This window comes from Ammodytes marinus (genome assembly GCF_949987685.1).
Source record: "Ammodytes marinus genome assembly, chromosome: 9".
Lineage (NCBI taxonomy): Eukaryota > Metazoa > Chordata > Actinopteri > Uranoscopiformes > Ammodytidae > Ammodytes > Ammodytes marinus.
The window spans coordinates 9,661,917-9,682,562 of record NC_137213.1 but is presented as its reverse complement, the minus strand read 5'-3'; the positions used below and the strand labels follow the sequence as shown (position 1 = coordinate 9,682,562).

At 42.3% G+C, this 20,646-nt stretch overlaps 1 protein-coding gene across 1 annotated transcript in view; it reads right to left on the bottom strand.

Annotated features, from left to right (window-relative positions):
* The window catches only part of col15a1b (collagen, type XV, alpha 1b), a gene marked incomplete at its 5' end in the record, with an annotated part of 49,540 nt that overhangs the window by 11,375 nt on the left and 17,519 nt on the right, over positions 1-20,646 (bottom strand). Inside the window, 27 exons of the mRNA XM_080034012.1 lie at positions 361-450; positions 631-693; positions 1,056-1,091; positions 1,465-1,530; positions 2,016-2,099; positions 2,501-2,536; positions 2,856-2,918; positions 3,137-3,178; positions 3,532-3,567; positions 3,661-3,720; positions 3,882-4,010; positions 4,181-4,216; positions 4,562-4,615; positions 6,125-6,298; positions 6,906-7,037; positions 7,289-7,351; positions 7,532-7,609; positions 7,736-7,798; positions 7,880-7,906; positions 8,235-8,408; positions 8,528-8,568; positions 9,182-9,296; positions 9,950-10,048; positions 11,402-11,476; positions 14,300-14,452; positions 15,028-15,237; positions 15,523-15,710. Of these exons, the coding sequence (XP_079890138.1) occupies positions 361-450; positions 631-693; positions 1,056-1,091; positions 1,465-1,530; positions 2,016-2,099; positions 2,501-2,536; positions 2,856-2,918; positions 3,137-3,178; positions 3,532-3,567; positions 3,661-3,720; positions 3,882-4,010; positions 4,181-4,216; positions 4,562-4,615; positions 6,125-6,298; positions 6,906-7,037; positions 7,289-7,351; positions 7,532-7,609; positions 7,736-7,798; positions 7,880-7,906; positions 8,235-8,408; positions 8,528-8,568; positions 9,182-9,296; positions 9,950-10,048; positions 11,402-11,476; positions 14,300-14,452; positions 15,028-15,237; positions 15,523-15,710 (2,387 nt within the window). The remainder of the gene's footprint in view (positions 1-360; positions 451-630; positions 694-1,055; positions 1,092-1,464; positions 1,531-2,015; positions 2,100-2,500; positions 2,537-2,855; positions 2,919-3,136; positions 3,179-3,531; positions 3,568-3,660; positions 3,721-3,881; positions 4,011-4,180; positions 4,217-4,561; positions 4,616-6,124; positions 6,299-6,905; positions 7,038-7,288; positions 7,352-7,531; positions 7,610-7,735; positions 7,799-7,879; positions 7,907-8,234; positions 8,409-8,527; positions 8,569-9,181; positions 9,297-9,949; positions 10,049-11,401; positions 11,477-14,299; positions 14,453-15,027; positions 15,238-15,522; positions 15,711-20,646) is intronic.

Below are 20,646 nucleotides of genomic sequence, written 5' to 3'. Positions count from 1 at the left end.
CTGACGGTTTATACCCAGATTTAGCCCATATCCAAGTTGAATTACAAGGGCTTAGGAAAATAATTATGGGGACATTATGAGGTATTATGAAATTGTCTGTGAACTTTCCTTCTGCATGGACAGTAGTTTAGAAAATATTTACAGACAATCTTTAAATTCTCCTTTTCCTTCTGTCTACTATCTCAAAGTAATCTGAGTCTTTGACTGATATTTGTATTGCATACATGACATGGATACACTGCTAAGGCATAAGTATGTTTCAGGGATGACATTAATATCATCCTGACTACTGTATTAAGCACTAGGTAAGGTACTGGAACTGGAGAGTCAGGTAGGGGTCAGAGGTGACTTGTGTGGTACCTTGAGGCCCTTCAGCCCCTGGGGGCCTCTAGGCGATGATAAGATGGATCCGTCAGCAGCAATGGTCACCCCCGCCTCTCCCTTCTCTCCCTGTGAATGCAAAGAAACAGAAAATGAATGTTTACATTTTTTCTGCATACACAGTGGGGGCTCCTTGTCTCAACAATACAATTAAAATATTATTTTTTTTGTGATAAAAGGGACTTGATATCTTTTATAATTCACATAATGCTTTGAATCTATGTCACTGCTCTTGGATCTAGGTCTCACCTTGAGCCCTGCTAGCCCCCCGATACCTGCAGGGCCAATGTCTCCCTTTGGTCCCCTTGGGCCCTGGGGAGGGAGGAAAGTGTAGTGAGGCAGAGCTGATAACATTTCAAAGGAATCCTATACATTTATCCTCAGGGTTGCTGGATATACGGAGGGCTAATAACTATTTTTAAGTAAAAGGAGAAAAACATCAAACATGGCATGGTAACAGTTATTAGCCAAAAGACAGCAAGAACAGAAACAATGTTACATTGCTTTCAAATAAGGATAGTGTCACAGCTGATTAACTGCAATACATGATTAGTGCGCAGATGAGTATACATACAGTATATACTCATGTGCACACTAATGTCAAAATTCAAAGTATTCCCTGAATTCAGTTATACAAATCTCAGCATTAAAGTGGAGTTGCAAAATGCTCTTACAGGAAATCCAGCTCTGCCGGGCAAGCCTTCAGGGCCCTGTGACATGCACACAATACACAAAACACACACACATTAGCAAGCATGCATGCGCAGGCATTAAGACAGATGGAAGCAAAAGCAGTAAGGCTGGGTAAATATTATTTTCTTTTAACCCTAAGCCAAGATGACAAGCTCATTCACAGCATCATCAAACACAACTGCAGCCAAAGCACTTCAAAAATATACTTAAGTATAGCAGAGTGATACAAGGCTCCTTGTATTGTAGTTCAAATCTGTGGTGATGTAAGTGACATAGCTTTCTGCACTGTGAATGTAAGTAGTGGTGTGGTGTGTATTACCCTACTGCCATGCTTATGTTCAACTGTTGTCTGTTTGTGTGCAGACATTGTCACTTTGCATTACAACGCACCATGGGCCCTGCTGGTCCTCTGATGTCCGTGAAGTTGAACACACCGTCCGTAACATTGAGCAGCAGCTGTTGACAGAATATGTGGTGAGTAACTTTAGGCACTGTTAGCATGTTATACATATTTTTTCAAATTCACTGCAAATGGCTTGGAAATGCAGGGGGCACTTCAGGACAGTCTTAAAATCAAAAGCTGACGAAGTGTGAAGACCCTGTATTAGCTTAGATTTTCTACATAATTTTAATTGAGGCAATACACATATTTAACAATCTAAATTGTTCAAACATTAGTGTGTGAATTTAGCCAGTTTGTTAAGCCAGAGGATGACTTCATTATGTTGAACAATTTGGAGTTTTAGTTCTGTTTTGTTTTGCACTGGAAAAAACTATACTTTTTAGATTCCATTGGAGATGCTCTATCCTCTAAAGAACTATAAAGTCTCTCTATCGGTGTGTGTGTGTGTGTGTGTGTGTGTGTGTGTGTGTGTGTGTGTGTGTGTGTGTGTGTGTGTGTGTGTGTGTGTGCGCGTGCGTGCGTGCTTGTGTATACGTACATCATGCAGATTAATGATGGATCCAGGAGGTCCAGGCGGTCCAGGTGGTCCCGGGATAGTGCTGCCATCAAGGCCTCGGTCACCCTTCACACATACAAAAAAAAAATCAAATAATGATTTTGTCTGAATGAATAAGATAAAAATGTAGTTCAGCCAGCTAAGGTGGAGGAGGCAGCTGCTGTATGATACTGTATGATACAACCAGGAAGTTATCGCTGACTCTGATTAAGTTTATCCATTCTGAGCTACTGTAGAAACATGGTGGTGCAACATGGCTACGCACCCTGCACCTATTACAGGCTACATTAAAGGCTCACTCTAAGGTACTAGAAAAAAACACTTATTTTCAAGCAATTATACACTAATTAAAACATACTTATGTATATTGTATTCCATTTCTACCAAGTCTGTTCTAAAATATGCCAATACATTTTACGCACTGTACCTTCAAATCCACACATAAATGCTTTGTTCAGCAACCCTACCTTGGATCCTAGACTGCCTTTTTCGCCTTTAGCCCCCTGTTTGTAGAGTAAAGAGAAACAAAAAGTAATTAATGTGATTCTTAACATTATAAGGAAACCATATTAATATTAACGGTGATCTGAAAAGAGGAGTTTATTTACAGTAGCTATTAAATATGTTAGAATATAAATATATCTAATTTTTCCTCTGATGATCATAATCAAATTACTAACAGTACTGCTTTTGTTCAAAGGGGCCGCTAGAATCAGCACGATATGAAAGTCTGAACAAGCTACTTTTCAACCAATAATCGTCAATGTTGAATCGAATCATCAAATCATAAAAACATTAACCATGTAAACGCCTACTACTTACCCTGGCACCTGGTAGTCCGGCAAGACCCTGAAGACCCTCTGATCCTGGGTCTCCTGGCTCACCCTGCAGTCACACACAGCCATTGCACAATGGTGTTTCATCAATATTGAGCAATGCTTTTCAAGGGTGTCTCTCAAAATTAAGAAAATACCTTGAAATTTAACATCAACCGGCCACGAAATACAGACAGTAAAGACTGACAGTAACAGAGAGGAGAGAGGATCATAAACTAGGCTAAATGACAAATAAATCCAACACAGCTTGATTTCAGATCAGCTTACCTTTACAGAGAGTCCTGGCGTGCCTGGGGTTCCATCCTCACCCTACAGAGGACATGAGGGAACATATATCGTACAAACACTATTATTAGCGGTTCAAGATAGAATATTAGCAACCTTCTACAAGCATAAACCATACATATTATGCAAAATGCACCTTTAAATGACCTGGCCAGTCACAGCAGAGGGGGCTTTTTGGAAGGTGGGGCTTAGCTAAAACAGAGCATTTCAGACAGAGGTTGAAAAGAAGAGATCTAGCAATGGCACTGTGGAAATATATAAAAGGACTTTGGACACTACACCCTGAAACCAGTTTCTAGTAGAAACCCAAATCACAATTTTGAACCTGAAAATGAGCACAATATGTGACCATTAAAGAACTTTCACAAATAGATTACCTTAGGTCCCCGATGACCAGGTTTGCCAGGGGGACCCTGAAAGAAACCAAACACATATATTAACTGTATATGATATATACAATATACAGTATACAGATTACATAAAACCACACGTGTTCTTGCACTCACCTGAGGCCCTCTGGATCCAGCTCCAATCAGCATGTCACTCTTCCCAGATCCCTCCATATCCTGAAAACAAAGTCTGATGTTACACATTGAACAGGGCCCTGAAGGGGTCATCCTTTGGTCTAAATCCACCCTATGTCTCCTTCCTGAATTATCAATTCATCTATAAGGTCTACAGTATATGGGTTCACAGCTCTGATGTGTGTTTGCAGAATTGAGTTCACCTCTACAAAGAATTTGGTTCCTGGAGGTCCGGGTGGTCCTGGGAGACCTGCAGGGCCTCTCTTCCCCTGTGGACCACCTGGCCCTGGTGGCCCTGGCTGCCCTGATGTACCTACAGACCCACATTCACCCTGCAGACACAAAGAGAATATTGATTTGTCCTTCTTCCTAACTTGAAAAACAAGCTTAAATGTCGTTATTATCTTGATAAAATAGAAATATACACTAGCACATTGTGTAGATTTAAAAGGGTCTAGTACTACAAGATTAATAGCATTGTCTATGTTGAGTTGTATATTACCTTTGGTCCAGGTTGCCCCGGTAACCCTTGGTCACCCTACAGATGTTCAGGAAGGAAGAAAGAAGTATTACAGAACCTAGAGACTTTTATTTTGCAGTAGTGAAGTCCGATACAATATTAAGTTAAGTTACTTTATTAGTCAATGGTATTTCTCTTTTCGCATATCCCCTTTCAAGTTACCACACTCCGGAGGGGGTCGATGGAACATGGAAATCAAATGTGATTGTATGTTTGAATAGTATAAATTACTAAGAGAAAACTGCTTGCACTCAGCAGTGGTGCCAAAAATGTGGGCATTCAACAACTGTGTAGCAAATCAATTAAGGATAGTTTTACTTTTTTCCTATGAATTTGATGTTGGGCACTTCTTCATCATCTTACCTTCTCTCCCACAGCTCCTGGTAGACCTGAATCCCCATCTTTTCCTGCTAGACCCTGGACATACAAATACAGACGGACCACAAGTAAAGGTAGACAAATACAACAGCGTTAAGTTACAGAACATATGCTACTTAAGCAAAACATAGCAATTCGATGTGAAGCAGTGTGTTGACCCTTCAGCCATTCCAACAGGGACCAACACCAAACCCAAAGGTCAATTTAAAAGGAATACTCAGATTTCTAGGCGGAAAACTGGGTCCTTAGTTTCCTCAAATTATGAGGTCATCCATGCTAACACTTTTCTGATAAAGCACAAGAATGTCATGCTCACACTTTAGATTACACTAATAATTGATTTTAAAATAGGGTTACCAGTCGAGTAAGACCAACTTAATTTATTATAATTCCAGAAAAAAAAGAGACAAAGCTGAAGCTTGCTCGTCTTTGTTACCATCACTCAACAGTGAGTCATTAAAAAATCTGCATATTCCTTTAAGCAGGCAGCATCTGACCGAAGAACAGCCATGATTGTGCGGAATCTTTTCGTACAAACAGACAACATAGTGTAGAAGAGGACTCGGCTTTACTTTTTGAGTAAACACAAAGGCACACTGAAGCATTACAGTCTGAACTTACATGGACCTACTGGCTGGGCCTAAGTGATCGATATTGGTCTGGCTGTAAGCACTTTTATCAAAACCAGGATATGTTTAAATACTACTAACCAACATGCTATCACTTCTTTTATAGATATTTGTAATGTTCATAGGGTGGTTTGAAGTAGCACTGTCAACATATTTTCTTAACTGTTTGGTCAAATGAGGGACTTTTTCAACTGACTTTGTGTCAGTACTGGTAAGGCCCTCAACAAAATTGATATCAGATTGTGTGCTTAAATACAGTGATTCAGCCTTGTTAGTTTGAGTCACAAATGTACATCAGTATGCCTTGGTACTTTGCACAGAAAGAGAACAGGCAATATACAGCGATAAAGTAGAAGAAAACAACGTAATTTAAAAAGGCAGATATGTTCCTTTACCATGTTGTATGAAAAAAGACAAAAACGGCAGCTCGTACTGCGGTCGTACAGCAAGTTTGAGGTCAGTTCCTTTCAGTTAATTTACTTCGCCGTGGAAACTTTAAAACTTCATGCCGATAGCCACGTTTCATTTGGTAATGACGACATTTGAACTGAGAGGAAATGAACCAAAACTAATAGACAGTATTCCAAGCGGGTCATATGGCATTTCAGCAGTGAAGGCACTTCAGACAGCCAGGTAGAAACAAGTGCACTTAACAGCAAATATGACAACATGGTTGGAGCTAATGTACAGCCATTAGCCTGAGCATTGGGGCTGTCAGCTGAAATTGTTTTTTTCTAACAAAACAAAACAAGGCTAAAGCACAATTGATATAAACCACTATCACTGTATCAGATTTACATTAAATATTAATCGATGGTTTAGAGTTATTAGTGTCCCCAATACTCAGGCTTCTGGCTGTGACTCTGCCTTTTATTGATTGCTTGGATTATACCAAAGCAAACCATATAGGACAATATACCTCGCCCAAGACCCAAGCCGACTCAAAGTCAAGCCCAGAACCAGAGGCAAAACCGGACTCGGAACTGAACCCAGAACTGAAACCAGAGCCGAGGTCCGAGCCCAGGACAGAGGAGATCTCTGAGCTCAAACCTGAACTGCCAGACCCAGAACCACTAAACCAATCCTCAAACATCTGAAACACAATCGGGTATAGGAGGAATAGGAGAAGGCAGGAGGTGTAGATGGAAAGAATAAATGATTGGTGAGGAGATGGAGGAAGAACAAGTGGAGAAGGATGACAAATGGGAATAGAGGTAGAGGGAGGATAGAAGACAATGACACATATAGATATTAATTCACTACAATATGATTTGAGAAGAAACACAAACTAAAACTGGATTCTGATCATAGTAGAAACGAAACGTTGGAAAAGAAGAGAGACAGACAATACGAGATGATAATAAAGACAAACATACACCAACACCATAAGAAAATCATTAAGGGAAGGGTAAATTATTCACATAGCCATCATGCCATTCAAAACATAGCAGACATTGCAAAGCATGCAACAACATATTTGACAGAATCAGCAAAATGGATGTGGAGCAGTTTTTAAAAAAAAGTCTCTTTATGAAATGTCCGCGTCTTTGCATTGTAATCATAACGCCTTTCACAGTCCCAAAAGCATGGAAGTTAACGTACGTTCTTCTGGGCTCTATTAGGCTTGATAAGACAGTTCTGAAGTTGAATACTATACTGTATGTCTTCTAACTGGGTAACTTTCTATCTGGGTAACTCACTGTTATTCCGGGTCTTCCTTGGGGCCCGTCTTGTCCAGGTGCACCAGCAGAGCCTTCACCTGAGCCAGAGGATGACGTGTTGGGTCCAGAAGGCCCAGGAGGTCCTGGAGGCCCTGGTAGACCAGGAGGACCCTGGTGGAAAGTTGGTGGAGATTAATTCATTTTTCACTGCTAATATCTCTCTGGGGTGGGTATTGCCAAGGACTTTACGATAAAATACGCATCTCAATTTACCACAAAAAACCTGGTAATTCGAGTCAACGAGCCGAACTGCGACATCAACACACAACCCGTTTAAAATGTAAATTTATTTTCAAAATATCGATTTGTGGAGTTGACGATATGATACAGGTAGCACTAAAATAAAATGGCCTTTCTCTTACCCTGATAAGTTCAGTGTCGCTGTCCAGATCTTCAAACCCAGAGCCTAGGGCATCTGCTCCATACTGTAACAAAGACAGACACAGAGTCTGACTCATAGCTGAGACATTTTGACCCTACGGCCAATTAGACTTGACCCTCATCTATATGTACTACATGCTTATTCCATCACTTAAAAATGTAGGATAAAAGAGATATGTACAAACAAAAACACACACAATAAACCCACAAAGTCTCATACTCACTGGTACACTGCGTGATCTGGGGGGTCCAGGTGGCCCAGGGAGGCCAGGAGGGCCCGGTGAACCAACTCCTGTGTCTCCCTATAGATAGGGAAGGCAAGAGAAAAGATCTGTCTTTAACAGCATTTGGGGACGTTCCATAAAGGTGAGATTTATTGTTGAATAAGGACTCAACCGCTCGTGATACGTTATTCCATTTAGCTGTACCTTCTCTCCTGTAGGTCCAGCTTTTCCATCCAAACCTGGAATTCCTGGATGTCCTCTCTGACCCTGGGTGTAGAAAAGTCAGTGTAGTTATTGCATGTGATATAAAGCACCCGAGAAAGATGGAAGAACAGATGATTAACTTACTGCATCTCCTTTTTCACCCTTATGTCCCTGTGAGGAGAGAGAGGGATTTAGGTTTTTAGAGGTTTTTATGTGACCCAAAAACATTAACACACACACACGTCTATATGTACTTAGGACACTTATGCCCAAACAGGGCTTTATTTACTTTTCTGCATAAGGGGAACACCCCTTTCCACTCATAGATGATATGAGTATCAAGCATCTATTTTTTACTGACATTTTGAAATTTAGCTCTTTTCACCTCCTGTCCAGCCAATCCAAAATGTCCTGATAGTGTCGGTGCATATAAATATCAAATGTCCCCTTAATACACATAAACCAACACACACACACTCTATCTCTTCAGCACACACACCTGGGGTGCATCTCTCCCTGGCACTCCTGGGGATCCGGGGATTCCTGGTGGTCCTTGGGTCCCTCTTGGTCCAGGCTGAGTTCGCCCAGGATGAGGTGTGGGGCCTGGGGGACCAGCTGGGCCTCTGGGTCCAGGTTCTCCACGCTCTCCTTTGATTCCGTGCCTCCTATGTCCCTAGACATTTAAGAAAAACTCTCCTATCACTTCTGTGTGTAATACCAAATAAAAAATATTAAGAATATGTCTTAATGCTTCGAACAACATGGAGTGCAAAACAACTCGACTGAACTCACGTTTCCGGATCCCTCCCCTGGCTCCTCCGTCTGGTGCGGCCCTGTACACAACGCATTACATTAATAGCATCAACAGGTTTCACCAATCAGAGTATTCTGTTGATGCTCTTTAACACGTGTATAGGTGATACAGGAGAAGGGGGAGCCAAGAATGGCTCTGCTGAAAAATTATTTGTAAAATTGTGTGTGTGTGTGTGTGTGTGTGTGTGTGTGTGTGTGTGTGTGTCACTTTTGCCATATAATTTTATTTTTCTGAATCTTCATCATCGTGGATCATGCATAAGGCATACAGAGGGAACTTGATTTTCAACTTTACATCAAGGCATACCAAGGATGACCAGTCATCATTGATGTACTGTATGATGACTAGTCACTAAATACATTGCTCTGGAGCCGTTTGTACCATACTGTGATGTTTAGTTTTGACCTGTGTTAAGGTTTGATGTGGACACTAACAGCTATATACAGTATGTATGAAAAGTCAGTCCACTCTTGTAGATATGCAAACCCTGGAAATGTGTTCCTTCGTAAGCCATAATGGTATTAGTTTGCACACTGCCAGGCACTCTGATCCCAAAAGGGGACCACATTGATAAAATCACAGACGATAAATTAACTTGTTAGGACAGATAGAATGAATGAATTAATTCTGACCACTTAGCAGCATTTCCTCACTGGCATCTGTTGGGGTCTGTTGACCGGAGTACTCATCAATGTCCACCTCTGGAGCCTCGGTGGGTGGAGCTCTGACTGGAATACTGTCCTCCTCCTCAAAGAAAAACATAAGGGATTAGAATTGGTCAAAGGGTCACGCAAATACAAATGATTTGTTTCCCGTGAAAGGCCTGATTTTGCTTAGTGTTGTATCATGGCTCATGAACCGTGACTGCCGTGACTGTAATATCCGCTAACAGTTATTCAACTTCTAAAGGACAGTTTCCCTTTGAAGCATCAAAGTCAGTGTTGATTATGGGATGTTTGGGGTCAGGCCGACTTCCTGGTTGTTGTGGGAGAATGAAAGATGGAACCGGAACAGAGAGGAAACACCCACATTCACACACGAACACACACACCCTCAATGAGTTCTGTTTTAGGGTCTTGATGATAAAAAGGGGGATGGGACCAGGGTGCATCATTCACAACAAAAGACACAACAAACTGCCACACACACACACACACACACACACACACACACTCACACTTCCACACCCTAAACAGATTAATTGCATGTATCAAACAGACTGGCATTACTGCATGTGGAGGCCTTGCAGATGCCTTTGAGTGCCTCATGTAAAGAAAACACAACTTTTCTTGAAAAAATGTTTGCAAGCCTATCGTATGTATGTATGTTAACGTATATGGATATCCCAAACCTAACAAATATTCCAAATATCCCCGAGCCCTTCCACCCAGTCAGCTTACCTGTGCTGTGCCATGTTTTCTCCCCTTTGTGTTCTTCATCATTTCCTCATCTGTCTCCCTGTCATCCAGAGAGTCATCTCCACTGGGGTATCCCGAGGCCTTCATCAGAAATCACATCATATGTTAGTTCGAGGTAACAAGCTTGTGGCAAAAGAGTATGTCAAACAATGATGATGAATTGAGGGAATGAGAATGAGAGTAAACTACAACTATTTAATTTTAGTTTTTTCTCTCCTGAAATCCTGTATTCATTGTATCAATTATATTAAGTACATTATATGTCCCTTACAGAGGGCAGGAACAAGTTGTCAGTTACTGCTAAAGTTTATTTTTATCATTTGTTCCATTAAAGCCACTACGAGTAAGTCGGCACGTTGGCGACACCTTTGAACAAAAGCGGTAGTATTATTACGACGCCAGCTGTCGTGAAGCTGTTTTCTAGCTCGTGCAGGGCGTTCAGATTCAAATAATCAGGAAGCAATATGGTGCGTGTCCGTGTGTTGAAAGCAAAGTGTGAGGGCACCGGACTCTTTTCGGCTCCGTGAGTCTATGGGTGACACAGCATCAACTAATGCCAGTAAGTGCTAAACACACCTGATTGCAATGAGTTGATGCATTGTCACCTCTCACGGAGCTGAACGAGTCCGTGTCCCCACACAAAGCGAATGAACGAGAGATGACAGTTAGTTATGGATCACGATGAGGTAATGTGTTTATGTTGTAAATAATGACTATTTCAGATGAATAATGTTCATCTGATGATGCTGGTGAGGCAAAGTAAACTTTGTTTTAGTAGGCTACCGCTCATTCATTTAGGAGTAAACACTGCAGTCTACGTTCGCTGCGTGAAATTGTGTATACGTTGCTTGGCAACGCCCTCCCGCCCGACTATCACTCTCCCTTTTCGCTTTTCTTCATTGCATTTTCTTTTTTTTCTTTTATGGTTCAGCCCCGTTATCAGTCATTATGACGACAAACAACTGTCTCAAACAAGGCTCCCGCTCCCCTTCCCTCACCTGGAGGGATAGGCTTCTCAAATCGCGTAACTGCGCAACACTGAAATCTGTGACCAATACGGATATGTGACCATAGAGCATGCACGCGTGAACCGAAAATCGGACTGGGTGTACGACCAGATCAAATGCAGTAATAAAAACTATATAAAAACGTCTTTCTTTGCACTGATGGTCTCGTTTGCTGTTAAAGGTAATTTATGATTATGAGAGGAAACATGAGGCTGTGTAAAAGATATTTAAAAGTTACTCGTTGCCGCTTTAAAGGCCAAATCCCTGTTAACGAGGTGTGTTTGTGTAGTGAAGCCCCTTGGCCACTAGGGGGAACTGTTGATTTATTTGTACAGAACTGTTAATGCTGAAACTCAAATTTTGTCTTAAATTGCAGCTTACTATGTGTTAACCACATCCCCTGCATTTATGTGTGTGTGTTTCTCACATAAGGATCGTCATCTTCACACTGCTCCTCGGCTGCTCTGGGATCATTCTTTATCACCAGCTGCTGAATGGATCCCTAGAAAGAGAGAGGAGAAGTAGGAAAAACTTGTCATTACATATTTTATTTACATATTTTAAGACCTGGCCATATTTGACATATCTTTTGTTTATTATATGGAAGATCTATACTGTGCTGGGTTAGGGGATTTGAGATTGAGAAAGACTGCTCATCATGAGACATATCTAAACAGGAGTAACTACACTGTAGAGTACGGTCCACTTGCCCCTCATCACCATGATTATCCAAAGACAAACTCACATTCACAGCATGCTAGTGAAAAGGGTTACAGTAATATCGCTCAATGGGAAAATGGACAGATATCATAATTCCCTTAAATCAATTAATAGAGACCATGAAATGCTTTCCTTTTAAGGCCAAGACAACAAAAAACAAGGACACACACACACACACACACACACACACACACACACACACACACACACACACACACACACACACACAACCACATACACACACTTCTACCATCTCATTGACATAATGCATTCAATAGTCTTATCTTATCCTAACCTTCACCATCACAACTGAATGCCTAACCCCAACCCTCACACTAATCCTAATTTAAAACTAATTCTAACCTGAACATTAAAGCCAAGTCTTACCCTTCAAACAGCCATTTGAATTGAGGACCGGGCTAGACCCGGTCCTCAATTCAAATGTCCTCATTTCCAAAAATCCTCATACCCTAGGTCAAAAACTCATGTTGGTCCTCACAAAACTGGATTAACATGTATGCACACACACACACACACACACACACACACACACACACACACACACACACACACACACACACACACACACACACACACACACACACACACACACACACACACACACACACACACACACATACATACACACACACACACACACAGTGTGACCCAGATATGTCCTACCTGCTTCCCAGCATGCACTTCTGCTGGCGTCATGCTTGGGATCACCCGTTCAGAAAGTCAAGCTACACTGCACAGAGCAGAATACAGTGGGGAACGGCAGCGTCCACTCCCCATGGCAACGAGGAGTGAGCACGTATTTATCTTTCGTGAGCATCGCTGAATTGAAAATGGACTGTTAGTGATTCCAGTAATTAGCGGACAGTGTAAGGAAGCTTCTAGTTGCAGAGTCGTTACTCTGTGACCAACATAGTATATAGAGTATGTTGTCATTCCTATTGACAAAGTGACATTAAATCAGCCCCATTTAAATAGTTTGTTTTTTCCTGATTGGAATATTTCTGCATATTTAATTACTACCCTTCGAAAGGCCTGAGTCAAGCCCCTTGAGCTCACCAGAACCAAGCTTTGTTGACATCTCTTGAGTTCCCCTCATCTTCCGTCCACTCACTCCCCCGCCATCCCCTCCCTTTCCTCCCTTCTTCCGTACCCTCTTTCATCTGATCTTCATAGTTTCATCCAGTAAAATCTGAAACAGAGCCAGCTAGGGAAGTAGTTCCAGAGGTGGTCATGACATGTTGACCTAGCCTGGTTAGAACCCGCTTGATCTTGCCCAAGATTCACATTTGTTTCTCGCCCGCAGATTAGTCTGGACTTTCTCCAATCTCCGTGGGGAGGAGTCCAGTCAAAAAATGACATGGCCAATCAAGGACCCTCATTCTGACCTAACGTACGTCCCTTATACTGGAAGGCAGCTTCTGATTGGTTCATGTAAACATCAAACTAGCCTCGTGAGACCAGCCATATCTCAAAGGCTTATTCATCGATCCATTTTGAGGTCAACAACTGAGCCAATCAGGGACTGCCTTACACTAATTGACGGAAAGTGGGGAGGAGCCGATCTGATTGGAGGCTAGATTGACGACTACATGAACCAATCACAAGCTGCTTTCCACTAACGGACCAGGCTCTTCCCCATGGAGATTTATGAAAGTCTAGACTGATCTGCAGGCGAGAAATGAATGTGAAGCTTGCAAGATCAGGCTGGTCTCACCAGGCAAATGTTGACCCTGTGTTTGACCTGGCTGTATCATGAAGCAGACTGGGATGGATACACACTAGATTGGAGAGTCACCACGCGTCACAATTTGCCAGATTGGATTGGGAGCTGGATTGGTTGTGACTTTCAGTTTATTTAGATACCAAAAGTCCATGTTTACTTCTGAATGCTGGTTGGGTGATTAGACTCCTTTTATATTTTTGATATTTATATCTGTACATTTACTGTAGATTTCCGACATTTCAGTGCATACAATCTCATACATTCAAACTGTTTAATGGTTAATTACACATATTCACACGCTCCTTTTAGTAGCTTTCGTTGGTCATGACTTGGTTGAAAGGCCTGAATAGCATTTTCTCAGACAACAAGGTTTTCTTTTGTAACATTCTGCTTGTTGCACACACAGCAAGATATTCAAAGGTCAGCATTTTGTGAAAGCATCTTGTCAAAAACATAAATTGTGTCAGTAGGCTGAATACTGGGAAGTTTCCAGAGGAGACGGACTCAGGGCAGAAGTCATTTGGGCTCTTTTACATGGTAATGAGAGGCCAGAACACACAACCACACACCTACACAAACACACAACACACACACACACACACACACACACACACACACACACACACACACACACACACACACACACACACACACACACACACACACACACACACACACACACACACACACACACACACAAATGTAATACTGAGACAGACAAACTGCACTGTGATATTGACACAGGCCTCCTTCCTTCGCCTTTCATTCTCCCTTTTCTCTGGGCGAAACTCCTCATCTTCCTCAAGATACAAATACACCCTCAAACACATCTACTCGCATTTAGAGGATGTCTTCACTTACCTCAAACTTGTCAAGCCCCGTGCTTCCTGCGTTAGCTACGAAAATGCCGGAATTGTGTGAGAAGGTGAGCCTCTCTGACCTCCGATGGAAAGTGGTCCTCTCGGCCTCTCCGCAGTCCATGTAGAGACGCACCTCGTCATGCTCCACCACCAACTGACGGACAGATCAAATGCACCCATTTATTTTAGTGTGTAGTATCATTGAGTGTCCTATTTTTTATTTTTTTAAATTGACTTTTCCCTTGTATTAAAAAGACTAATGCTAGGATTCAGTTGAATCGATGCCATTATTCGTGTATATTAATTAGCAACAAATTAATGTTGTCTTTCCTGAGATGTCCTAGGTCAGGGTCAGAGACAGCTCATCAAAACACCTTTTGCAATCATATTGCATGCTCTATGCCAACACTATTCAGACAATGTACCTTCCTTCTATGCGTTTTTTCTAATACCTTGGTGGCTACATTGGTCAGAAAAATAATCACTTGGGTGACACTAATATGCTTTCCATTTAAATAAATGGTAAAGTAGCACATTAATACTGAACATGGGCTTAGACATCGTATGGTGAACAAGCTAGATTTCAATTTTTTCTTAAATAACAAAGAAGAAAATCACATTTTGACATGGCATGTGGCAGTACTTTTTTTTGTAAAACATCCTACCTTTTTAATAAAGATCTCTATCTAATCCTATAATTTGTCACTGCAAACAGTATATAAAGCTCACCGTGAAGCGTGTCCATTGGGCGGTCATATCTGGGACAGTGAAGGCAGCAGCTTTGTGGCTGTGTGAAGCTACCTCTCCGTCAGTGTAGTACAGCAAGATGCTCTGAAGCCCCCCCCGCACCCGGGTGAGGGCCAAACCCAGCTCCACCACCTTCTGACGGGCATCTGTGATGGCAAAGAGCACCCCTCCTCTCGCACTGGCCGGACGCACCTGGAAGGAAGGCAAGGTGGACGACATCAGAAGTCAGTAAAAGCTTACCATATAAACACAGTAATGTACAATACTGAGGGCCACAAAGGTCCCAGCACAATTGCAATGGGTATCATGGAACAAATAAATAACTTTTTTAGTCTTAAGATCCAAATTCCACAAGGGGGCAACATAAAGTGACCTTAACTGACCATGAAGATTGGCGCTTAAAAGTCAGTGATTCCCCAGAATTGCTGACTCCGTGCAATAAACAGTATTTTGTATTATTCGATTATCTAGTGTTACCGTGACGATGATGGCAAAGTCCCTGTAGAAAGCCCCCGGCACGAAGGTCTTGGTGAGCCGGCCGATGTTGGCCTCGGGGCCAAAGTTGTAGGCTGGAAAGCCCTCGTAGCCCGGTGTGAAGGAGACGGAGGGAGGGAGGGGCACGCCTATCAACTCCGTCAAGTCCAGATGACCTCCTGACCCTCGCTCTGAGAGACAGAGACAGTGTCAAGAACTTCACTGATTCAATGAGCTGGTTTTCATCGATTAGTATTGACTATGACATCCAGTTGTACTTGAACATCCCCTTCCGAGATTTCCTCACCGCCCCCCATTCCTTTGCATGCTACCAGGGTGTTGCAGGTTCATATAGCACATCAGAGGGGAGAAGATAGGTACGAGGATCATCTTGACTTGGTGTTAATTTGACTTGATTTGATCTTTGACCCCCGCCTCCACTGCTCTGCCTCACATGGGCATAATCCTCCGCAACAGAAAAAATGTGCACACAGTGTCCGGCAATTAAGAGTATTCAGTGAGTATGCAAAGAGATGGCTTCACATTCCCTTGATTCTCCCCCACCGTGGACCATGTCCCCCGTGGCGACAAACTCTCTCCTCAGCATTCCAGCCAGGCTCACCCCTGATACTTAATATCTCTGTCATGCACGTATACACTCACACTCACACACAGATAGAAAGGCCTTTGCATGGACATGGTGCACACATCAAACACACATCTTATCACCCACGTGAACTCAACATAAAAACCCAGACCAGACAGTCCAAAGTTCTGGGGGTCTCTAATTCATCAGCCTGACCAACTGGAAACATAGCCCACCTGATTATAGGGTTTAAGGAGAGTGTGTGTGTTGGGGGGGAGGACATTTATACACATTTAAATATTTATTGTAGTAAACACAGGTGGTGAGGTGGGATTCAAATGGCAAACAAACTACATACACACAGACACACCAAAGCCCTCACACCTCCAGTCCAGATGTGAAGTCATTAGTACTCTGTAATGAGCGAGAAGAACAGACAGACACTGCACTCAGCCAGTGCACTGACTGCATGGAGGTTAGCTTTGTATTCCCGCACTGTTAGACAGAACATATTAAAGCAACGGAGGTTTTTTCGGATCAGAATCTGGTCTTTGACTTTGACTTGGCAGCAGGGAGCTAGTAGTGATTACCAGTCATAACTTGGACGGCAGCCATTTTCATATTCACACTATTACCGCTGTGAGGGGTCTCAAGGTCCAAGCAAGCCCAAAAAAAATTGAGGGGGGTGAATCATATGGGGCTGTGAGAAAGGGCAGAACAACTGCACATTTCTAAGTAAAAACACCAAACTTACCAGTGAAACTGGTTTGCTTACAGTCCTATTAACTTTGTATGGTGTCAATAATCCATCATTGTTGTATTTTCAGTTTAAGAGTGGCCACAAATTGAAAATAAACACGTGTGAAATGCCTTGGTCAAATGAGAATGCTGGAAAGGTATGTGGTCAAATCCCATTGTAACGACATCATGTGATATAGGCTTAGCAGATACTTTGACCGGATTTTCTTTGCAATAAAAACATTATTAAACACAAATGTATTTTACAAACATTATGATCATATATGTTTCATGATTTATTTCTTATTAAATTGAAACACTCCTGGTAATATGTGCAAAAAATGAGTCCATTATTTATCAACTTATTTCTATCAATAACAGATGTTGGTCAGTCAGCCAATCAAACTGTAATCATTCATCCAGTCCATTGTATTCAAGTCTTGAGTAAAAGACTCATCAAGTCATCTAAACACTCATTTTGAATCAAGTTTTTCCACTCCAGCTCTTACCTTCTGAACCTAATCCTGGTCATGTTGGCCACTTGGACTCCTGATCAGCTTGTGCAGACTTAGGAAACCAATATTACCAACCCCCTTCACGTTGCCACGTATAACCTTTTAAACCCACCTTGACCCTGCTATGCCACACAAAAGCATCCCGCTGCTCAGCCCGCTTTCTCTATTTTCCTCACACTCTAAAAGATTTAAGGCAGACTCCATCAGGCACCAACTGTGTCACATACCAGCAGCACACTACTATACAGTAACAAGTGGGGCTTCTGTTCTGTTTTGTGAGATGCAAGATTAGCAAATGTAAAGTTGGGGACTGAACCATAAGCCCATCAACATGACATATTGAATTTAGAAAGTATGATGGACAGAGCCGGCCCGAGGCATAAGCGAACTAAGCGGTCGCTTAGGGCCCCCGACAGGGGGGCCCTCTCCAAAAAAATAAATAAAATTATTTATTTTTTTTAGTTTGTGTGTTTGATATTAACATCATATTATGCAAATGTAAGTTATCATACAAAAAAAGGAATAAAATGTTTTGGTCTAGATAATTAATAGCCTAAAAATGTAATCAGTTCATCTGGGAGGTAATCCGAAATTATCTGATCATGTCACGTTCACATCCATGCACAGTGTGTATTGAGTTTATTTAAAAACTATTGGAAATGGGGCTGCCCTCAGTTGTCCATGCACTTTGTATAGTCTATAGCCTATTTCAGCCTCGTCTGTGGAAAAAAGATACAGTAGCTGGACAACAGAGTTCTTCTGCTTCGTTCCTCTCACTGCATTTAAATGCATTCATCATATTACAGAGAAATATGTCCCATAAAAGAAAAAGAGCTCCAAGCCCAACCCAGAGGACCCTCCATAATATTTTATTTTATAGTAATATTTTTATGGAAAATCCATGTGTCCTTCTTCAATAGCTTCTAATTCACCTGACCCAGTGTCTCCAAATTATTTGTTCACACAAAACTTCTCAGATTTAGCCTCTTAATTTTCCTCTCAAAGTGCACCAGATTCATGCATTTCACTTTAAAAAGGTTAAAAAAATCTCCCGTGGGGGATACCCCCGGATCCCCCTACGAGGGTCCGGGGTGTGTGAATGATATTTAACAAAGATCTATAGTTTCAGCAGCGCTAACATTGGAGAGGGGCCCCCTAATCATATTTCACTTAGGGCCCCATGAAGGCTTGGGCCGGCTCTGATGATGGATTATCTACTCTTAGAAATAGGATGTTCCCGAGTGAAAGCTCTGTTTTGTCATACAGTCTCCCTATAATCACGTGTTGACATTGGTTTATTATCTTTACAAATAAGTAAAATTGCCTGCTGCTCCCATTCGGGCAATCTTGCAGCTTGTGAGCAGACAGGATCTTGCTTAGAGGTGCACTAATCGATCATTTCATTTGTCAGTTGGACACAAACACAACTACAAATCAATGTTTTAGCTGCTGAATGTGTAAATAGTCTACGCTAACATGTCAATGTTGTGTTTACAACTTGTACCTACTGCCCCACAATGGCCAGAAAAAGCATAACAAGTGCAGCCTTAAGGACAAAGTAGCTCTTATTTAACCATTTCCTTATATTTCACATTTGCTTGAACAGATATACAGTTGTGTTACAGAGTGGTTTATTCAGTTCTAGTCAGTTTCAAGCGTGGTAGAAGATGAACAAGATGTAGGACCTTTCATTAATCTCTGCGTTTTTGGATTGTTTACATCAGAAAACTACAATTTTTTTGGGTTAACTTTTTGTAACTCCTACACACACTACCTTCCATCAAGTGTTTGCATGTACAAACTGCTTCTCTGTAAAGGGTCAAGAAGAGCCAAAACGTTTTGGAGCTCCTAGCCTTACCACGGTGGAAACCCAACCATTGTAATCTATAAAACAATATGAAGCATTTGCAAACTGGGCTGAGCTAGAACTCCAATTAGAAAATGTGGGAAAGATGTTCTGAAGTGATCATTTCAGACCCAATTATGCTCATCTTTCTCTTCAACAACCTCGGAACACTCACCACTCTTCCAGTGTTTCAGTGCTTTGTTTTGGGCTTTGCTGCTTCCACCTGGCTTGTCCTCTGGAGGTAAAGTCCCAGATCGTGCGGTGCTGCTGTGGCCAAAGACCGACACTCCCGGGCTGGGTGTAGGGGCCACCACAGACCCCTCTGTTTGAGTGATACCCTCTGGAGCTCTCACCGTCACACCATCCTCACTTCGCATCCACACTGTGGTCCCTGGGGTGCCGGTCGTAGTAGTTGGGCCCAGGGAGGTAACAGGTGGAGAAGTGATAGAGGTAGGAGAAGCTTTTTTGGGGTTTGCCCAGATCAAACTCCACCACTGGGCTCGAACAGGAGAGAAGAAGAGGAGGAGAAGCAGAGCAAGGGAGAGGCTAAGGGCTCCCATCCTCAGATGAATGGACAAAAACGCCGGTCCTGGTAACTGCAGCTACAAGATACGAAAGACGTGCAAGCAGGCATATAGGCAAGACCCAAGTGCTAAAATGATGCACACAGTGCTGCCTGCACATGTAGTATCCTGCAGAGTCTGTTAAAGTAAAACTCAGTAATCCAGCCAGGAGATCCAGCGGCACAAGAACTTATCCAGGAATGATCCTCTGCAACTTCTTGCTGTCCTTTTGTTTTGGTCCCTTCTCTGGTTAGGGCCTCCCTTCCTCCGTCCCTCTTCTGTCTCTTTCACTGTTTGTAACTCCCTGACATCTCTCTTTTTCCCCCCTCCTCTCTGCCTGTGTAATTACCAACTTACCAGCTCCTCCTGCCCTGGCACTCTACAACCGTTTTTCGTTATTCTCTCACAGACAGGCAGATTATAGAGTTAGTTAGTTCACCACTCCCACCTCAGCCTCCCCCTTTCTTCTCTCTCCTCTCCTCCCTTGGTGTGTGTGTGTGTGTGTGTGTGTGTGTGTTCTTTGGGTCATACTAATGCTGCAGGTGCAAAGCCTTTGTTGACGGTGCAACCTCTACCTCTGTTTTCCGTAGTTTACCGGCTAATACAGCCAAAATGCACCTTGAGGACCAACACCTTGATTCATTGAAGAGGCGCCAACATCATTGCATCTAAACATTCATATAGGTTTCTGCCAGTGATGGGGCTTGTGGTGCAACAGCTGATAAACTACTTTAAGAAATCAAACCAAGCAGTTCAGAAGAGGTGACCGGAGTGTGCAGATTGGCAGTGCAATAACAAAGGCTACCTTCAATGCAAAATGCACTATTTCATGTTTTTTCAACATTGATTTGGGTTCCCGGTCTGACTTGAGACTCTCAA